Source organism: Beta vulgaris, chromosome 3, assembly GCF_026745355.1.
Source record: "Beta vulgaris subsp. vulgaris cultivar EL10 chromosome 3, EL10.2, whole genome shotgun sequence".
Classification (NCBI taxonomy): Eukaryota; Viridiplantae; Streptophyta; class Magnoliopsida; order Caryophyllales; family Amaranthaceae; genus Beta; species Beta vulgaris.
In genome coordinates, this window is record NC_079204.1 from 53,408,581 (window position 1) to 53,424,207 (window position 15,627).

General features: G+C 37.9%; 1 protein-coding gene and 1 non-coding gene across 5 annotated transcripts; both read left to right on the forward strand.

Annotated features, from left to right (window-relative positions):
* The first annotated feature begins 2,035 nt into the window (after positions 1-2,035).
* Positions 2,036-2,142, forward strand: LOC125496236 (small nucleolar RNA R71). The gene has a single exon (XR_007272933.1). It is a non-coding gene; the product is annotated as a small nucleolar RNA R71 (small nucleolar RNA).
* Positions 2,143-6,513: 4,371 nt separating this feature from the next.
* Positions 6,514-14,451, forward strand: LOC104889491 (TGACG-sequence-specific DNA-binding protein TGA-2.1). Of its 4 annotated transcripts, XM_010674720.4 has the most exons (12): positions 6,514-7,408; positions 7,764-8,224; positions 9,717-9,817; positions 10,951-11,021; positions 11,143-11,286; positions 11,496-11,573; positions 11,679-11,738; positions 11,960-12,037; positions 12,131-12,182; positions 12,321-12,592; positions 13,211-13,459; positions 13,878-14,451. In XM_010674720.4, exons 2-12 carry the CDS (start codon positions 8,196-8,198, stop codon positions 14,022-14,024), a joined length of 1,281 nt encoding a protein of 426 aa, XP_010673022.1. In that variant the 5' UTR covers positions 6,514-7,408; positions 7,764-8,195; the 3' UTR covers positions 14,025-14,451. The 4 variants fall into 4 exon arrangements, with proteins under 4 accessions (XP_010673022.1, XP_010673021.1, XP_048495911.1 ...); XM_010674719.4 differs by lacking the exon at positions 7,764-8,224 and having other exon boundaries at positions 6,516-7,408; XM_048639954.2 differs by lacking the exons at positions 6,514-7,408; positions 7,764-8,224 and adding an exon at positions 9,516-9,538.
* The last annotated feature ends 1,176 nt before the right edge of the window (positions 14,452-15,627 follow it).

Here is a 15,627-nt window from a genome sequence, read left to right on the forward strand (position 1 = left end):
AAGACTCGAATTGACAATAACAGGATAAGTACATGCATCATCAAGAAAAACATATCTAAGAGAGGAGGGAAGGGGTTTGAACTCTACCTTGGGAGGAGGCTTAGAACACTCCTCTTTATCAGTGGATGATGCAGCTAGAACCTCAAACGCCTCATCTTGCGTTTCCTCTTCCATGTCCAAGCTAAGGGTGTCGGTAAGTGCAGCATACAAATCATCCCCAGAATTATCCACACTCATGGTGTCCTCTACCTCATCTTCTACTAGGCTTACCCGACAAATTCTCTCCATCATAGGTCTCTTCAATGTTTTAGAGAACTCAAACACCACCCGCTCATTAGCTACCTCAACCGTGATTGTGTCATTTTGCAGTTTATCACGGCACCCAAAGTCTTTAGAGCTTCTCTTCCCAGAATAAGAGGAGTCTCAGGATCTTCCTCCATATCCATCACCACAAAGTCGCATGGTACAAACACATGCCCAACTTGAATCGGTATATCCTCCAACTCACCACAAGGGACTCTCACAGTGCGGTCCGCCAATTGAATCGTTTTGCGCGTAGGATGAAGAGGAAATTTCAGGTGCTTTGCAATAGAAAGGGGCATCAAATTGACACTGCTCCCAGATCGGCCAGTGCACCCTTAGGCTCTAAGTCACCTATCTTCACCGGCAAGGTGAAACTCCCGGGATCTCTTTGCTTCTTGGGCATAGTTCGTTGCACAAGAGCACTCACTTGGTAAGGTAGGGAGATAAGCTCATCTTCAAGTTTTCGCTTATTGGAGAGGATCTCTTTCAAGAACTTAGCATAAGCTGGCATTTGAGACATAGCCTCAAGGAATGGATGTTGATTTGCAGGCTCTTCATCACATTAGAAATTTAGTGAACTTGTCACTCAACTTTCTCTCTACCAACCTATGAGGATAGGGAACCGGAGGCACATAGGATTTGGTTGGTGGAGGTGATGGCAATGTGTTTTTGTCACCAACTTGAACATGTGACTCATCTTTCTCCTCAACTTCCTCTTTCTCAGTTTCCTCAGCTCCATCCTCTCTCAACAACCTCAGCTTCTTCATCCTTCTCTAACTCCCCATTCGGCATCTTAGGACCCGCATAACTTGTTCCCGACCTCAAATGAATGGCTTTGGCTTGATGGAGGTTGGGGTTAGGGATGGGTTGGCCTGGAAGTTGATTTGTGGGGGTGAGGGATCTTCTCCGCTACTTGGGCAATTTGGGTTTCAAGCATTTTGTTGTGGGCTTGTAGCTCTTGAAACCTTTGCTCATGGTTTTGGAGAATTTGGTTCATGGATTGGAGTTGTTGGAGAATTTGGAGAGAGGTTGGATCGGAAGATGGTGTAGGTTCGGGATTTTGTTTGGGAATGGAAGATTGGAGGGAGGTTTTGGGTTGTTGGTCCTTTGATGTGGAGCTTGGTAAGTGTTGGACCCTTGTGAGGAGGAACCACCTTGGTTATAGTTTTGGTTTTGGTTATACCCTTGCGCAAACCCTTGGTTGTGAGCTTGGTTGTACCCTTGTTGAGGTTGATTCCATCCTTGTTGAGGTTGGTTGAATCCTTGGGTGTAGTTTTGTTGAGGTTGTCTCCAACCTCCTTGTTGATTGTTCCTATACCCTTGGTTTCCTTGATATCCATCTCCTCTTGAATTAATTGCCGCCACATGCTCCGAATGGGTACCTCCACAATAAGAAGTATCATGGTTAGTACCACCACAAATATCACAAGAAAAAGAGTTTACCTGTGAAGGAGTAGACGATGCAAGATTGATCTTGGAGAGCTTCTTGTCGAGTTGGTCCATCTTGGCTTGAATTTGATCCATGGGGTCAATTTCAAACTTTCCGCTCTTCTTAGGTTGAGCACCTCTTCGTCTTCCACCCCATGAGTAGTTCTTGATCACTTCCTCAATTGTGGACTCAAGTTGTTCTTGCGGGATCTTAGATAGTTGACCTCCCGCTCCAGCATCAAGGTTGGCCCGTGAAATCGGATCAAGACCATCATAGAAAAATCGCATGAGTAGATTCTTGTTGAACTCATGGTGTGGGCATGAACGGATCATCTCCTTGAACCGCTCCCAAGCTTCGGCAAGTGTCTCATCGTTCTCTTGCTCAAATGAGGAGATCTTCCTCCTTATGTCCGCAGTCTTCCACTCCGGGAAGTATTTCTTCAAGAAGGCCATTGTGACTTCTTCCCATGTAGTGAGGGAATTAGCAGGCAAGCTCTTGAGCCATGACTTTGCTTTTCCGGTAAGAGAGGACCGGAACAAGTGCATCTTGATGTAGTCAGGAGAGACATCTTGTGTTATCATGGCACAGATCTCAAGAAACCTGTCGAGATGGTCTAGAGGATCTTCATCTGACCCCCCACAAAACTGCTCTGCTTTCACCATCCGAGTATACTGAGGGTGAATGCTGAAATTTGTAGTGGTGGTGGGAGTCGAATTCCACCTTGAAGAACATAGGAACCCGGATTTCCGAAATCCCTAAACAGTTGTGGATTTGCTTCACCCATTTCTGATTCAACTTCACTTGATGTACTTGAGATTGGTGAAGAAGGCTCGGAACCCAAAGTCAAATTTCCAAATTCTTCGAAGCTTTCGCAAGTACGGTCGATTTCAAGATCTAGAGGCAATGTGGGTGAACCGTGAGTTCTTCTTCTCATGTAACACAACAAAGCTAAGCAGAGGATTAGCAAATAACAACCACATCAAAAAGAAAATAAAAGAAAAATCAACTAAGCAAACTAAACTAAAATATACTTCAATCAATAGCACAGTTTCCCCGGCAACGGCGCCATTTTGATAAGAGGTTTTTAGTGTGTCGTTAGCACTAAGAACCGCTTTCCAAACAATATTTATAATCCTAACAAGCAATACTAAGGAATAGTAAGGGCAAGTCAAGGGTCGATCCACAGGGAAAATGGGATTGATTAGAGTCTACTAGTCTAGACTACCTAATTGAAAGGTATTTGGGGGTTTGAAAGATGTTTGGTAACAATTAAGACTATCTAACAACTAGAACAAGCAAATATCACGAGTTTAAATATCAAATAAAAGACACTAGAGTTAAGGTTACTAGTATGAATAAGAAGGATGATGATTGTTAATGCGATTGCGAAGCAACAAAGACGATTATGCAAGGTTTAGTTTCCCTCTAAATTACTTGAGTCCTCTCTCGAATGGTCCTCAAGAGTAATCACTTAATCAATCAACTAAATCCTCTCTCGAATGGTCTTTAGTTAATTGATTAAGAGATTCAATAAGTTTGGAAAACCCCTAATGAAGGATCCCCTTAATTTCCATCCAATATCTTGGTATAGAAATTAAGTTGATTCTTGGGGATGATAAAAGAGTTCAAAATCCGATTTAAGAACGTTTGAAATCAAAATACCAAAGTATAAATGTGATCAATATCTATCCTAAGGTCTCAAAACACCAAGATCAATGCATAAACTTCTCCATACATCACAATCACATCAACATCATAATTAAAACCCTAATTCATACTTTCACCCTAACCCTAGATAACTACTCACTAATCATGGAGTTTAAGCAATTAAACATAAAATCTATGACTAATCTAAGGTTAAACATGATTAAGAAATTATTAAACTAATAGAATCCAATTATTAAACTAAGAGAATGAAGATCTTAAATAATATAAGAACATAAACAAACACCAAGAGAATGAAATAAAAACTGAAACTTTGAATTGAATTGAATGAAAAGTACCTTGAATGTAAATCGAATCACAAACTATGATCTCAATCTCAATTACCAATGAAAACTAAGTGTTTTCTCTCTAATACAAAACCCTAAAATATTGTGTGAAAACTAGAATAAAGCGTAAGTCTAAACTAAAAAAGGCAAAGGGGTTTAATGATCGAAATTTCTGTTTCGGAACGCATGGTGCGGGCGCACCATAAGGAGGTGCGGGCGCACCATGCTCGGGTGCGGGCGCACCATGCTCGGGTGCGGGTGCACCAGATCTCAGGTGCGGGCGCACCTGAGTCTTCTGCCTCAAGGTAGAAATCCCCGTTAAAAGGTGCGGGCGCACGAAAGAGAAGGTGCGGGCGCACCACATGTAAGGTATGGGCGCACCTAAGTTTCTGCCTCAGCCTGATTTCATCCGTCAAAATGTGCGGGCGCACATAGAGTTGGTGCAGGCGCACCAGGCGCAGGTGCGGGCGCACCTTGTGCTTTGTGCAGGCGCACCAATGTCGTCTGTTTTGTGCTGCAATAGTGGTTGATGGTGCGGGCGCACCAATAGCGTGTGCGGGCGCACCAATAGCGTGTGCGGGCGCACCTCAGGCTAACTCTCAGCCTCTAGCTTGTTCCCTCGTGTCATGTCTCGCATTTCTCGGCCCCAAAAAGGGTCATCCCTGCAATAGAAACACGAGCAAACATGGTGAAAGCAAATGTGCTAGAAATTCAATCAAAATAGATCGAAAATCTAGCAAAATGTCACTATGATCAAGTATGATCAAGTGAATGAAATAGAAGGGAAAAGTGAGGAGAAAGAAGGAAGAAAAGGAGGAAAAGGGAGCTAAAACAAGCCAAAAGAAAGCCATAAAGTGCGTTAAGAACGCACTTATCAAAATGAAATAAATAAAATTCTAATATGACAAAACCACGATCGTTGAGTAGATCTAACACTTCTGAAAACCCTCGTCTTTCACATCGTTGTCTGATGCAGCCTTCTGCAAGGGGGTCTGTCGATCTTTTGTAGTTTTGATGTAGAGTCGGATTCAATTCAAGTGATTGCAAATGAAGTCTTAACATCTGTGTTGCAACTCCGCAAAAATTTTAATCAACAAATCAACATCTTCAATTACACAAAAACCCAAAAATAAATTCTCTAAATTCTCACATGGAGAGAGATAAAACCCAATATATGGGTAGACATAGAGGTGGGCATGGGTCGGGTTGGGCTTGTTCACGGGCTCGGCCCGCGAGCTTGAGGAAATGGCGGGTCGGTCCGGACCCGGGCCCATGAGTGACGGGCCGGGCTTGAAATTTTAAAATTTTGTCTGCGGGACAGGCTCGTGCTTCCCGCGGGCCTAGCCCATGTTTTATGTTGTATTTTTGACAATTTTAGGGTAAAAAAAAAAAGAAATGAGTGTTCGTCTCGCGGACCGGAAATAAAATTTCTTGACCGTGACAGGCCCGCGGCCCGACCCATGCCCACCTCTAGGTAGACATAACCCAATATTTGGGTAGAAAAACTCTCCATTAGAGAGACTGAAGTTTATTAGAAACCTAAACATTAAAAAAACTAGTAATAAAAGGAGAAAAGGGGCTTACCACCGCCCAAAAGGGTGGTGGTATACCCTAAGTTGAAAATTAGGGTTTTGTGGGAGAGGAGAGAGAAGAGAGAAAAAGAAGGAAATAGGAGGCGATTATTTTTGTTCTTAATTATTACTTCCTCTTTCTTTTATGCACGCTTGTGAATGCATGTTTTGTATTGTTGATATCTTAAAGTAAATATTAATAAAAATTATAAAAGTTTTATTTTCCAAATGTACACAATAAGACAAATCATGTAAGCCCAACATGACTATGTTTTATCTTATATATTATTTTTTTTAAAAATTTTCTTTACCTATGAACAATGCCTAAATTAGAAATAGAAAATCTGTTAAGGGATCGGATGGAAGAAGTATTTATTATATGGCGTGTGACTTATTTTACGGGATACGCGCATGAGCTTGATAAAAAAATCATCATATACTCGGATGTACCGTAAACATGGTATACCAAATACTATCTTCTTTGTTCATTACTCATTTGAAACCATCCAAATGAGCAAAATACACTAAAAAAAAAAAAAAGAGTTCCTAATGAACAAATGTACAAAAATTAGTCTTGACATGATACACCCGGGTGTATGATGAATGAACTCGAGTTTGATTAACGAAAGTGTAACCTCTTGAGACCTCCTTTCTATAAGAAAATAAGATAACAAAAGTTGATTTTAACTTAAAACTTAAATCCTATTTCTCAAAAGTTGATTTTAACAATGCAAAACAATAAGAATAACAAAAGTGATGATGTACTAACACTTTAAAAACATACCATCATCAACCAATCAAGTGATTAAATCTACCAATAACAATACTCACTTTGCACAATAATTAAAAAAAAAACACACAATTGAAAATACATAAAACAAGTACAAATCCAACTAGGTTCCCATATTATAAGTTATAAAAATCTTCCACCTATTCACTATTTATAGCGAGTAGATGCGAGACGCATAAATTATCAGATTACATCTATATAATCCAATCATCTATCAAAATCAAATCCGTACACGTTCTAACTCTTAATATACGTGATTTAACTCCGAATCCTATACTCATACTTTAGAATTTTTAAAAAATTAGAAAGAGGGTCTCTTCAATGTATCAAAAATATATTTCCTGTTTATAGTATTAAATTTGATGACTTTGAAAAATGGGAAAATATCAGAAGAAAAGGACGTTTTAGGGGAAAGGATTGAAATGATCTCATGAACATCACCCTTTTCTTTCTCTCTCTCTCTCTCCTTTGCTCTCATCATTATTCATTTATCTCCCTCTCTTTCTCAGTTTCTCTCTCTCCTACTTAAAGAAGGTCCAAAATTCGAGGTGGGTCTGTTGAATTTCACACGAAGTGGAGACAGAGGGAGGAGAAATATAATTAGTACAGTACTCCCACACATAATAACACACCAAAATATTAGATATTAGATACCCACTAAGTCAAAGTGATCAAAATTTTGGATCTTTTCAAAAAGTTTCTATGTTTTACCATCAAAAGTCTCCTTTTTCTGTTCTTCTGTCAAAGTTAGCTTCTGGGCAAGCTCCATATTCTTGCAAGGTTGCTTGCTTATTCAATTTTTACTGTTGTTGACTTTTTTTTTGTTCATAGTTTTTGGGAATTTTCAATTTGAGCTAAAGAAATACAAACTGTTTTATAATCAGGGTTTAGAGGGTTTTTATAGATACATACCAGTTTGTTGTAAAATTGTAAGAATACTTTCTTCTGTTGTTTGTTGTATCATATACTGATATACCATCTTCTTCTTCTTTTTTTCCCTTGAAAAATTTGAAGGTTTAGTTTGTTGTCAAGATTGGGTTTTTAATTTCTGGGGTTTCTGAAATTTTGCTGAAATCATAGGTTTTGGATAGTTTTGTAGCTGGGATTTGAATTTGATTTGAGTTTTTGTGGTGGGGGTTTTCAAAGATTATTTTTTTATCTTGTTTTCCAACTTCTGGTTGGGAGAGTTTGAAGAAATTTGTGTAAGGTGGTATGATGAAAGTTATATGGGTAGCAAAAAAGTGAAGATTGGAACAAAAAATGGTGCAAGCTTGACTTCAGGGATGCCGAGCTTTATTCCTTCAATCCCTATCTCTAATTCCATGTAAGCTTCTCTTTTTCATTACCAATTTTGTCACTTTCCCAGCTTTTTCCTTTGTTTCAATTTTTTCTTTGTAATTGTAAGAAATTGTTCTTGTATTATTGAAATAAATATGTGTAAGTTGTGCTTGTTATTGAAAAGTTATATTCTTATTGAAGAGTATTTTCCACATGTCATACTATATAGAGAAACTTATATGTTGGTTCCTTTAGAACTATTGAATTACAGTTTTAGGAAGGAAATTTCCTTGTCGAATATACGTAGCAATTACCATAGAAGATGGGTGGGTAAAGAATCTAGTGCTTTTGAAGAATTCCTTTATGGGGTTTACAGAAGTGCATAGTTGTGTAATGTGTAGATGCTCAGCTGAGTGCTTTTTGTGAGAAAAGATCTGAAGATATGTGAAATCAAATGAAGAGTTATGTGGCTGTTTCTACGAGTAGAGATTCTCATCGATCCAGATATTGTTGTACTTCTTGACCCTGGAAACTTTATATGAGAAAGAGCTGAGAAGCATTCTCTGCCACTAACCATGTCCCTTGTGTCACTGAGCTCGAATGAGTGAGGAAGGCGTTACAAGTTCTTGGGGGAAATAGCTTCGCCTATCACTATCTGAGATATCATGTTATTATAAGTGGACGTTGAGCAACCCAGAAGCGAATAGTTTGTAGGAGTTGGTGGAATCATGGACTGAAATTCCTTTTCTAGGCCACAAGAAAAAAGGGTTCACTTGCAGCCAAGTGTAATACTATGATAAAAAACATGGCTCAAAACTGTTGAGGATATCCACATGCTGATGTATCAATTTCAGGACCATAGGTAGGTATACATCTTGGATTTTCATTTGACTTTGCTACATGTAATGAGTATTGATGATGCTGTTCTAGTAGTTCTTTGTTTAAGATGGCGTGTACTTTGTTTATGTCTGATTTTATGATGACAACTTTCTAAAGTTTTAAATCTTTTTGATATGGGATTATAGGGCGAGGGGAGGGCACAATCTTACTTAAGGCTTTAGTTCAGAAGTAGTGCTCTTGTAGTCATTTTAAATAATCTACACACAGAGGGATGAACTCTTGACACTTCTTTCTGTAGTGGTTAATTTGACCATTAAAGATATACCTCATTCCAACTTTTATAGCTAGGTTTCAGTAACATTAAAGCAACATATTAAATAATATGTAAAGTGCAACTCTACGTTTATGACCAATTTCACAAAAAATTTGTTTATCGTTAGCTGTTAGCTGAGTTAATTGTAAGAGCTTATAAGAACATCGGTTTGTATTGGTTGGTTTTACTAGGAGCTGATTTATTTCTTGGTGTATTTGGAAGAGTAGATATGTAAGTTAATTTGCTGAAATACGACGTACTCTCTCAATAAGCTCTGAATTTGAGTGTATTGCTATTAATGCTATTGGACTTAACGTGACCAAGCACCCAAAAAGGAAAACAACTATCCCAAATAGGGTAAACTACCCTTCAATAAGCTCTGTGTCAAGCGCCAACACGCTCATAATAATAAGTTAGCACTTCTATAGAATATTTATGGAAAACCAAGATTCTATAGCTAAATCTATGTACATTAATGAAATAGAAGCTACGATTTCCATGATAATTTATGATATGAAATCTACTTCCTCTTTTTATGGCATTTTGAACATGTGGCAAAAGACTTAAATCATCTAAATTTTCTTTTAATACCAATTTGTATAAGTAGTTATGCACATTGTGGATTGATGAAACCTGATTGGGAATTAGCTTATCCGCGAGTAAATTATGGCAATCTGCTTTATGACCAGAAAGAATCAATTAAAGTTGGATATCATACTGAAGCTGTACTAAGAATGCAGTCCTATTAATAGGCCAGAGGCAAAAGCCTTTTCCACATAACCTCTCTCCTCCATCATTTCTTATCTTGTGACTCATATTCTGGTCTTAGACTTATGTCACCTCATGTTATCCAATAATCTTGTCCTCATCATTGTGAAGGCAGAATCCTAACTTTGAATATCACATACATGTATTTAAGCCACACATTCTCCCGTATGTTTCTTGAACTAACAACTTGAACAGCCCATGTAGTGGGGGTATTTGGTGTCCGCGCTCCACACCTTCCCTGCTTTGGGGACATCGGTATTTCCTATAATCTAATGCGCTGTTTGATACATGCAACCAATATTTTGTTATGTTTTCATGTGAAGGCCTGAAGGGTGAACTCTATGGTTTATGCCTAATTTTGGGTTTTGTTCTTCTCAAATTTTCGTATCACCATCTTACAAGGTCTTCTGGTGCTGATGTTTTATTTTCTCAGTGTAACAGAGGGTGACAACGCAAGTTCATCTCGCATTTCTGAACTTGGTGCTTTTGAGCAATCACTGGATTTTCGTATAGAAGATGCTGTCGACCTCAGGAGTGAGTGTTGCTAGATCTTCATAACTGCTATTATTCTGTTATGATTCTTTTTTCCTCCAGTACTCTTGATGGTTTCTGTATCTCTTTTTACTATTGTAAGTTCTATGCTCTACTCAATGTCATTATTGGCATCAGAGTTTGATGTTCCAATTTATAATTGTGAAGGCGCACACAATAAAAGATGTAGAGGTTTTACTGGAGGAGAGGAATGGCAAAAATGAGGGGTGCTAAGTTTTAAATGAATAAGAAACTGCAGTTGATTATCCGAACTTTGCTAGATAAGAAAAGGAGAAACATAGAATCCTGAAGGTTTGGGCACATATTTCAGATTCCGCTTAGAAGCTTAATCCTGTTTTTTGTACTATTAGGAGTTGGGAGGGATGAGAGTACTTAAAAGGCTACATCATTATTGAATGTTGCTAAGTCCCAAGAGTTTATTGATCGAGTATTTTGGAGTAATAATTGTTTTTGAGCTGCATACTGCCTTATTGGAATAGCCTGCTTAACCTTTATCATCAGAGTCGTACGATGAAAGGATTCTTAGAAGCTAAGGAAATCACCATTTTCATATTTTGAGTATCTTGCTGATTTGTTTTAGCTTTTTTATCAAAAAAAATTCCACCATAGAAGTGTTGACTGTAGGAGAGAGAACATGATTCTTTTTATTCTCATACTATGAAGCTATCCTCTTTGTTGAATATGAAGATTCTCAAGAAATGCCTTTCGGAGGTTGTTCCTCTATTGATGTAAAAAAAAATCTGGAGCATTGGTCCTCAATTAGATACACTAATTGCATATAGGAGCTCAAACCTTAAATACTCAAGATTTGTTTCCATTCTATATATTTTTCTTACATAAATTCAGGATGCTGGTGATAAGTTTCATAGTAAAAATTTCGAACAAGTATATTGCTCTGTTATCTTAGTACCTTTTTTTTCCCGTGTCTGGTAGCATATTCATTACAACTTACCTGGTGTATTCAGGCTTGGTCTGGCAGTCTTATGGTTCACTTGAAGATGTTGGCAATTTTTTGCTACATATTCTATTTCTGGTTGAATGACTTAAACTTATTGGTGTATGTTCCATGACTAAAGCTGATGGATTTATATGATCTGTGGATTTTGTGTTTTTAGATCCTTTATTCAGCTCGTTGAAGTCCTCTAGTGTGCCCGTAGGCCCTGATCAATTTGGATCTTTCAATAAGGTATTATTTCGCATCAATATTTATGCTCCATAACTTCAGAATTTATGCTTTGTAAATTTTTGCTGCCTGTTTAAAGTCTTGGCACATGCTCAAATGATGCTCCCACCACAACATATTACAGATATTGTCACTGGAAAGAGAATCACCGCTCAACTTGGCTTCTGTGTCTGTTGCTCATCGTGAAAATTGGGCAGAATCCAATATGGCTGATGCAAGTCCTAGAACTGATACTTCAACAGACGATACCGAGGATAGGAATCCACTGGTAATGTTCTCTAATAATAATTGTTTTCCTTGAACATCAAGATATGTTATTGTGCTCTTATTTCTAGGCAGGAGGTGGCAGGTTGTGTCATTGTTGGTCTTTTATTAATTATTTTACTCCCTCTCTCTTTTCTCACTCACTCTCTCGATTTTGGCTGTACACTTTGTGCTGCTCCGTTTAATAGATTAATAAGCTGAACCTGCATGCAGCTCGAAGCTGGTCATATCAATTCCAAGGCTGCTTCCGACTCCAGTGAGAGATCCAAAGAAAAAGTTACAGATCAAAAGGTTCTTCAGTATTTCTTAGTTTAATTGTGCTCTTTGTATGTGGCTAAGCATATTCCATAGCAGCAATTCTTCGCAGTCAGATAATTACTCTCTGTAATTTTGCAGTCTCTGCGACGACTAGCTCAAAATCGTGAAGCAGCTAGAAAAAGCCGCTTGCGGAAAAAGGCAAGTGCTAATGGTTATTGATTGTTCAATGAATACAAAAGCAGCCCAATGGGGGAGTGCAATTTTGTTCAGATTATTTTACAGTATGAAATTCGTTGAAACTTGAGATTGATGGATCAGATTTGCTATAAGGAATTTCCAGTTCCATTTTTTTCCTGTAACATGGTAAGTAATGTTATGTTATGCATGTTTATGAAGTACTAGCGTCTTTTATCTTTCAGGCGTATGTACAACAGTTGGAAAATAGTCGACTGAAGTTGACCCAGCTTGAGCAAGAGCTCCAACGAGCCCGTCAGCAGGTGCTCTTGTTATGTCCATTTACTTGTTAGTTGCAACTGCATATACGGGAGTTTAATCTTGCTGGTGCTTTTATTTAATTTAATCTGGTGTAGGGAATCTTCATCTCAAATGCTGGTGATCAATCACATGGGTTAGGTGGAAATGGTAATTATCCTTGCTCTTATGCTGTCTATTCTGGTGAATTTCTATTGATCCTTGTTAGCTGTCACCAAGAATACCATGAGACTCCTTAAGTAATTATCGATCTTTCAGAACAATAATCTATATTGGATCACCTTGTAGGCGCCTTGGCTTTTGATGCGGAGTATGCTCGATGGTTAGAAGAACAGAACAGAATGATTAATGAACTGAGGACTGCAGTCAATTCACATGCTAGTGACACTGAACTGCAGACAGTGGTAAAAAGCGTAGCTGCACACTTTGATGAAATTTTCAGGCTTAAAGGTGTTGCTGCAAAGGCTGATGTCTTTCACATCTTGTCTGGAATGTGGAAGACTCCAGCAGAGCGTTGCTTCATGTGGATTGGTGGCTTTCGCCCATCAGAACTCCTCAAGGTGAGGTCTAGTTACTTGGGTTTTTTCCAAGCCACTGGTGTATGGTAAAGAAAGCATACTCAGACTTTCCACTCTTAACCTTAAGACATTGACCAATAAAAGCACATTTCGAGCTATTTGTGACTTTTCATCCACCCACAAGACTCTAGTTGGCCTCTGGTGACCCTCTGACAACCCATGATGATGGCCATTGCAAAGGTACTTCTGTGGGCCACATTACAGCATTAACCATAACTTACAGCTTTACCCCCCAGTGCCTCTGTCAACGTGTTGCCATGGCACGGACCTGGCAAATCAGACACTCAACTCTGTTTTAAGTTGGGGTTTCTCGATTTTGGGTCATCATAAAGTAATCTTTTTTAAATCCAAAAATTAAGCTAACTTTGCCGCTGAAATGTATAAATTGTGATACCCCGACTTTGGGATCTATATTGTTTGATTTTTGTGGTCATGTAAACTTTTGCGTGTGCTGGTTGCTTGTGGCCTTATGGGAGAAGTCATTGACAATTCATATTAGCATACTGAAGATAGCTGGAATATCCTATTTCTTTTTTCACATCATTTTTTAATTGTTGGTTTGCTGCTGTATATGTTACATATATCTGCATTTATGTACAGCTTCTGGTGAATCAATTGGAGCCCTTGACGGAGCAGCAGTTAGTGAACATCTACAACTTGCAGCAGTCCTCTCAACAGGCTGAAGAAGCCTTGTCGCAAGGAATGGAGGCACTACAGCAGTCTCTAGCTGAGACGTTAGCCAATGGTACTGCAGGCTCTACTGGCTCTTCTGGCAATGTGGCTAACTATATGGGTCAGATGGCCATGGCGATGGGGAAATTAGGAACTCTTGAAGGATTCCTACGGCAGGTATTTATTTTCTTGCAGTACTCTTCATTGTGAAAGATTTCCTTCTTGATGTTAACTGGTAATGTCTTGTAATTCTCTAGTGTAATTTACCAACAGTATCTCGAACTTTTACCCAAAAGTCGAAAGTTTTAAAGAAAAGGTCTAGTTTTTAATCACGTGGTCTTTGGTATCTTTTTGCTTCATCTGATTGTCATTCCTCTATCTGAGGATGCATTCGTTTCAACTAAACTTATTTGAACTAACTTTTAGTCCTGAGTTAATGTTTTAGTCTTGAATGTGGTGTGTTCATCTCATTGTTTGTATACTATTCTGGATGTTGGGAAGATATATTCCTTTTCGAAAATTATTTCTATTGTGACAAATTCTAGAATGGAGTATGATCTTGATTATTGACCATTTATATTGATGCCTCGTGCAGGCTGATAACCTACGTCAACAAACATTGCAACAGATGCACCTTATATTAACCACTCGACAGTCTGCACGTGCTATTCTATCAATTCATGACTATTTCTCAAGACTTAGGGCACTCAGTTCTTTGTGGCTTGCTAGACCACGCGATTGAGAAGCTTCAAGTACCAAGTTTTCATACAATAATAATTCAAGTGATTACGGTCTTTCGACTTTATCATGTTCCCTTGGAAGTTAAGTTTTTAAGGTGGTGTGTGTGTAGCTTTGATCCCGGCCAACTACGACGAAAACATGTGTTTTCTTAGTGTGCTTTTGTATGATTATTGTTGTTTAGGTTGATGTAATTTTATGGGAAATGTTAGGTTGATGCTATAGCAACTAGAAGAGCGTTTCTTTTGTAGTGTCTAAACTATGCAATTCTATGTTAGAAACCATGTTACAGACTTACAGTGTAGAATTCCTTTAGTATTATTAATATTTAGGACGTCTTTTTTCTCCTTTTTTTAGTTTCTTCAACTACTGTACACTCATGTGTTAGAAAATTACTTACCAATCATAATATGTCTTGAACTTTTGTTGTTGTTATGGTTACTATTTCAGTACCTATTACATAGAGTGGCAAATTAGTGTGGTTCTTTTCTCAATTTTGCAGCATTTTTTTGTGCAGCAAAGTTTGCTAAACTTTTCACTTACTACAAGTCGTTGAATGACAATAGAATGAGTTAAATCATTGAATGACTATAAGAAAGTCGCAATTTGAAAAATAAACCTTTCGATCAGCTATAGTTTCACTATTTTGTGTTCGATAATCGATATTGTAGATTGGAAAAATTACTCCTCCGTTCCTAAGTGTTATGTCGAGTGATTGACGTTATTTATCAACTGACTTTGACTCTATTTTCTCGTTATTATATAAAGAAAAACATAATCGATGGAGATTTTATTAGATTTATCTTAAATTCTTAATGTATACTTTTACACAAATTATTAAAAGAAACGGTCTAGTTTTAATATAAAAGTAACTTAATCACCAAATGGATTAAACTAGTCACTGAAAAAAATCAAACTAATCACTATTGGGCTAAAATTTGTTTTCAATATAGAACTTGTCATTGCCTAATTTTAATTTAAAAGTAGGCGGTCTCTTACAAGACTAATTGATACTTTTAAAATATCATTTTTTTTATAATTTTTTACTCGTGTGCAACTAAAATTAAGTAGTATTCGATCGACCGGTAAGGTTTGTATCTCGCAACTTTTAGTAACACCTTAGGGATGGGAGTACCTTACCTTTCTGCCACTTTCAAAGGATCTTGCCTCTGTAGCTGGTCGGTAATATTAATCTGTGCGAGGTTCTGATCCAGTCGGATACTTCTTATTAATTAAACAAAAATTTGTGTACTGTTTGTGCCTAATTCTAGGACTAGCTCATTAATGACAAAGTTACTAAAATACCCCTACATCTACAGAAGTCAACCCTCCACCAGCTAAAGGTGGCTAAAATACCCTCATTTATTAGGGCTCCTATCATCTATAAATAAAATTATCTCATCCGACAAAGGTAAGCAATTCTAAGCTACAAAATTCAGAGCATCTCTCTACATTAATCACTTTCTCTCTCTACGAATCATCCTAGAGTAAGCTAACATTGTTTTACAGGATTCCGACATACGGATAACAGAGCTCATACATACCTTCTTGGCGCCTACATCAAATCTATAAGCACACGTTAGCATCCTTAATTTTCCAGCAGAAAC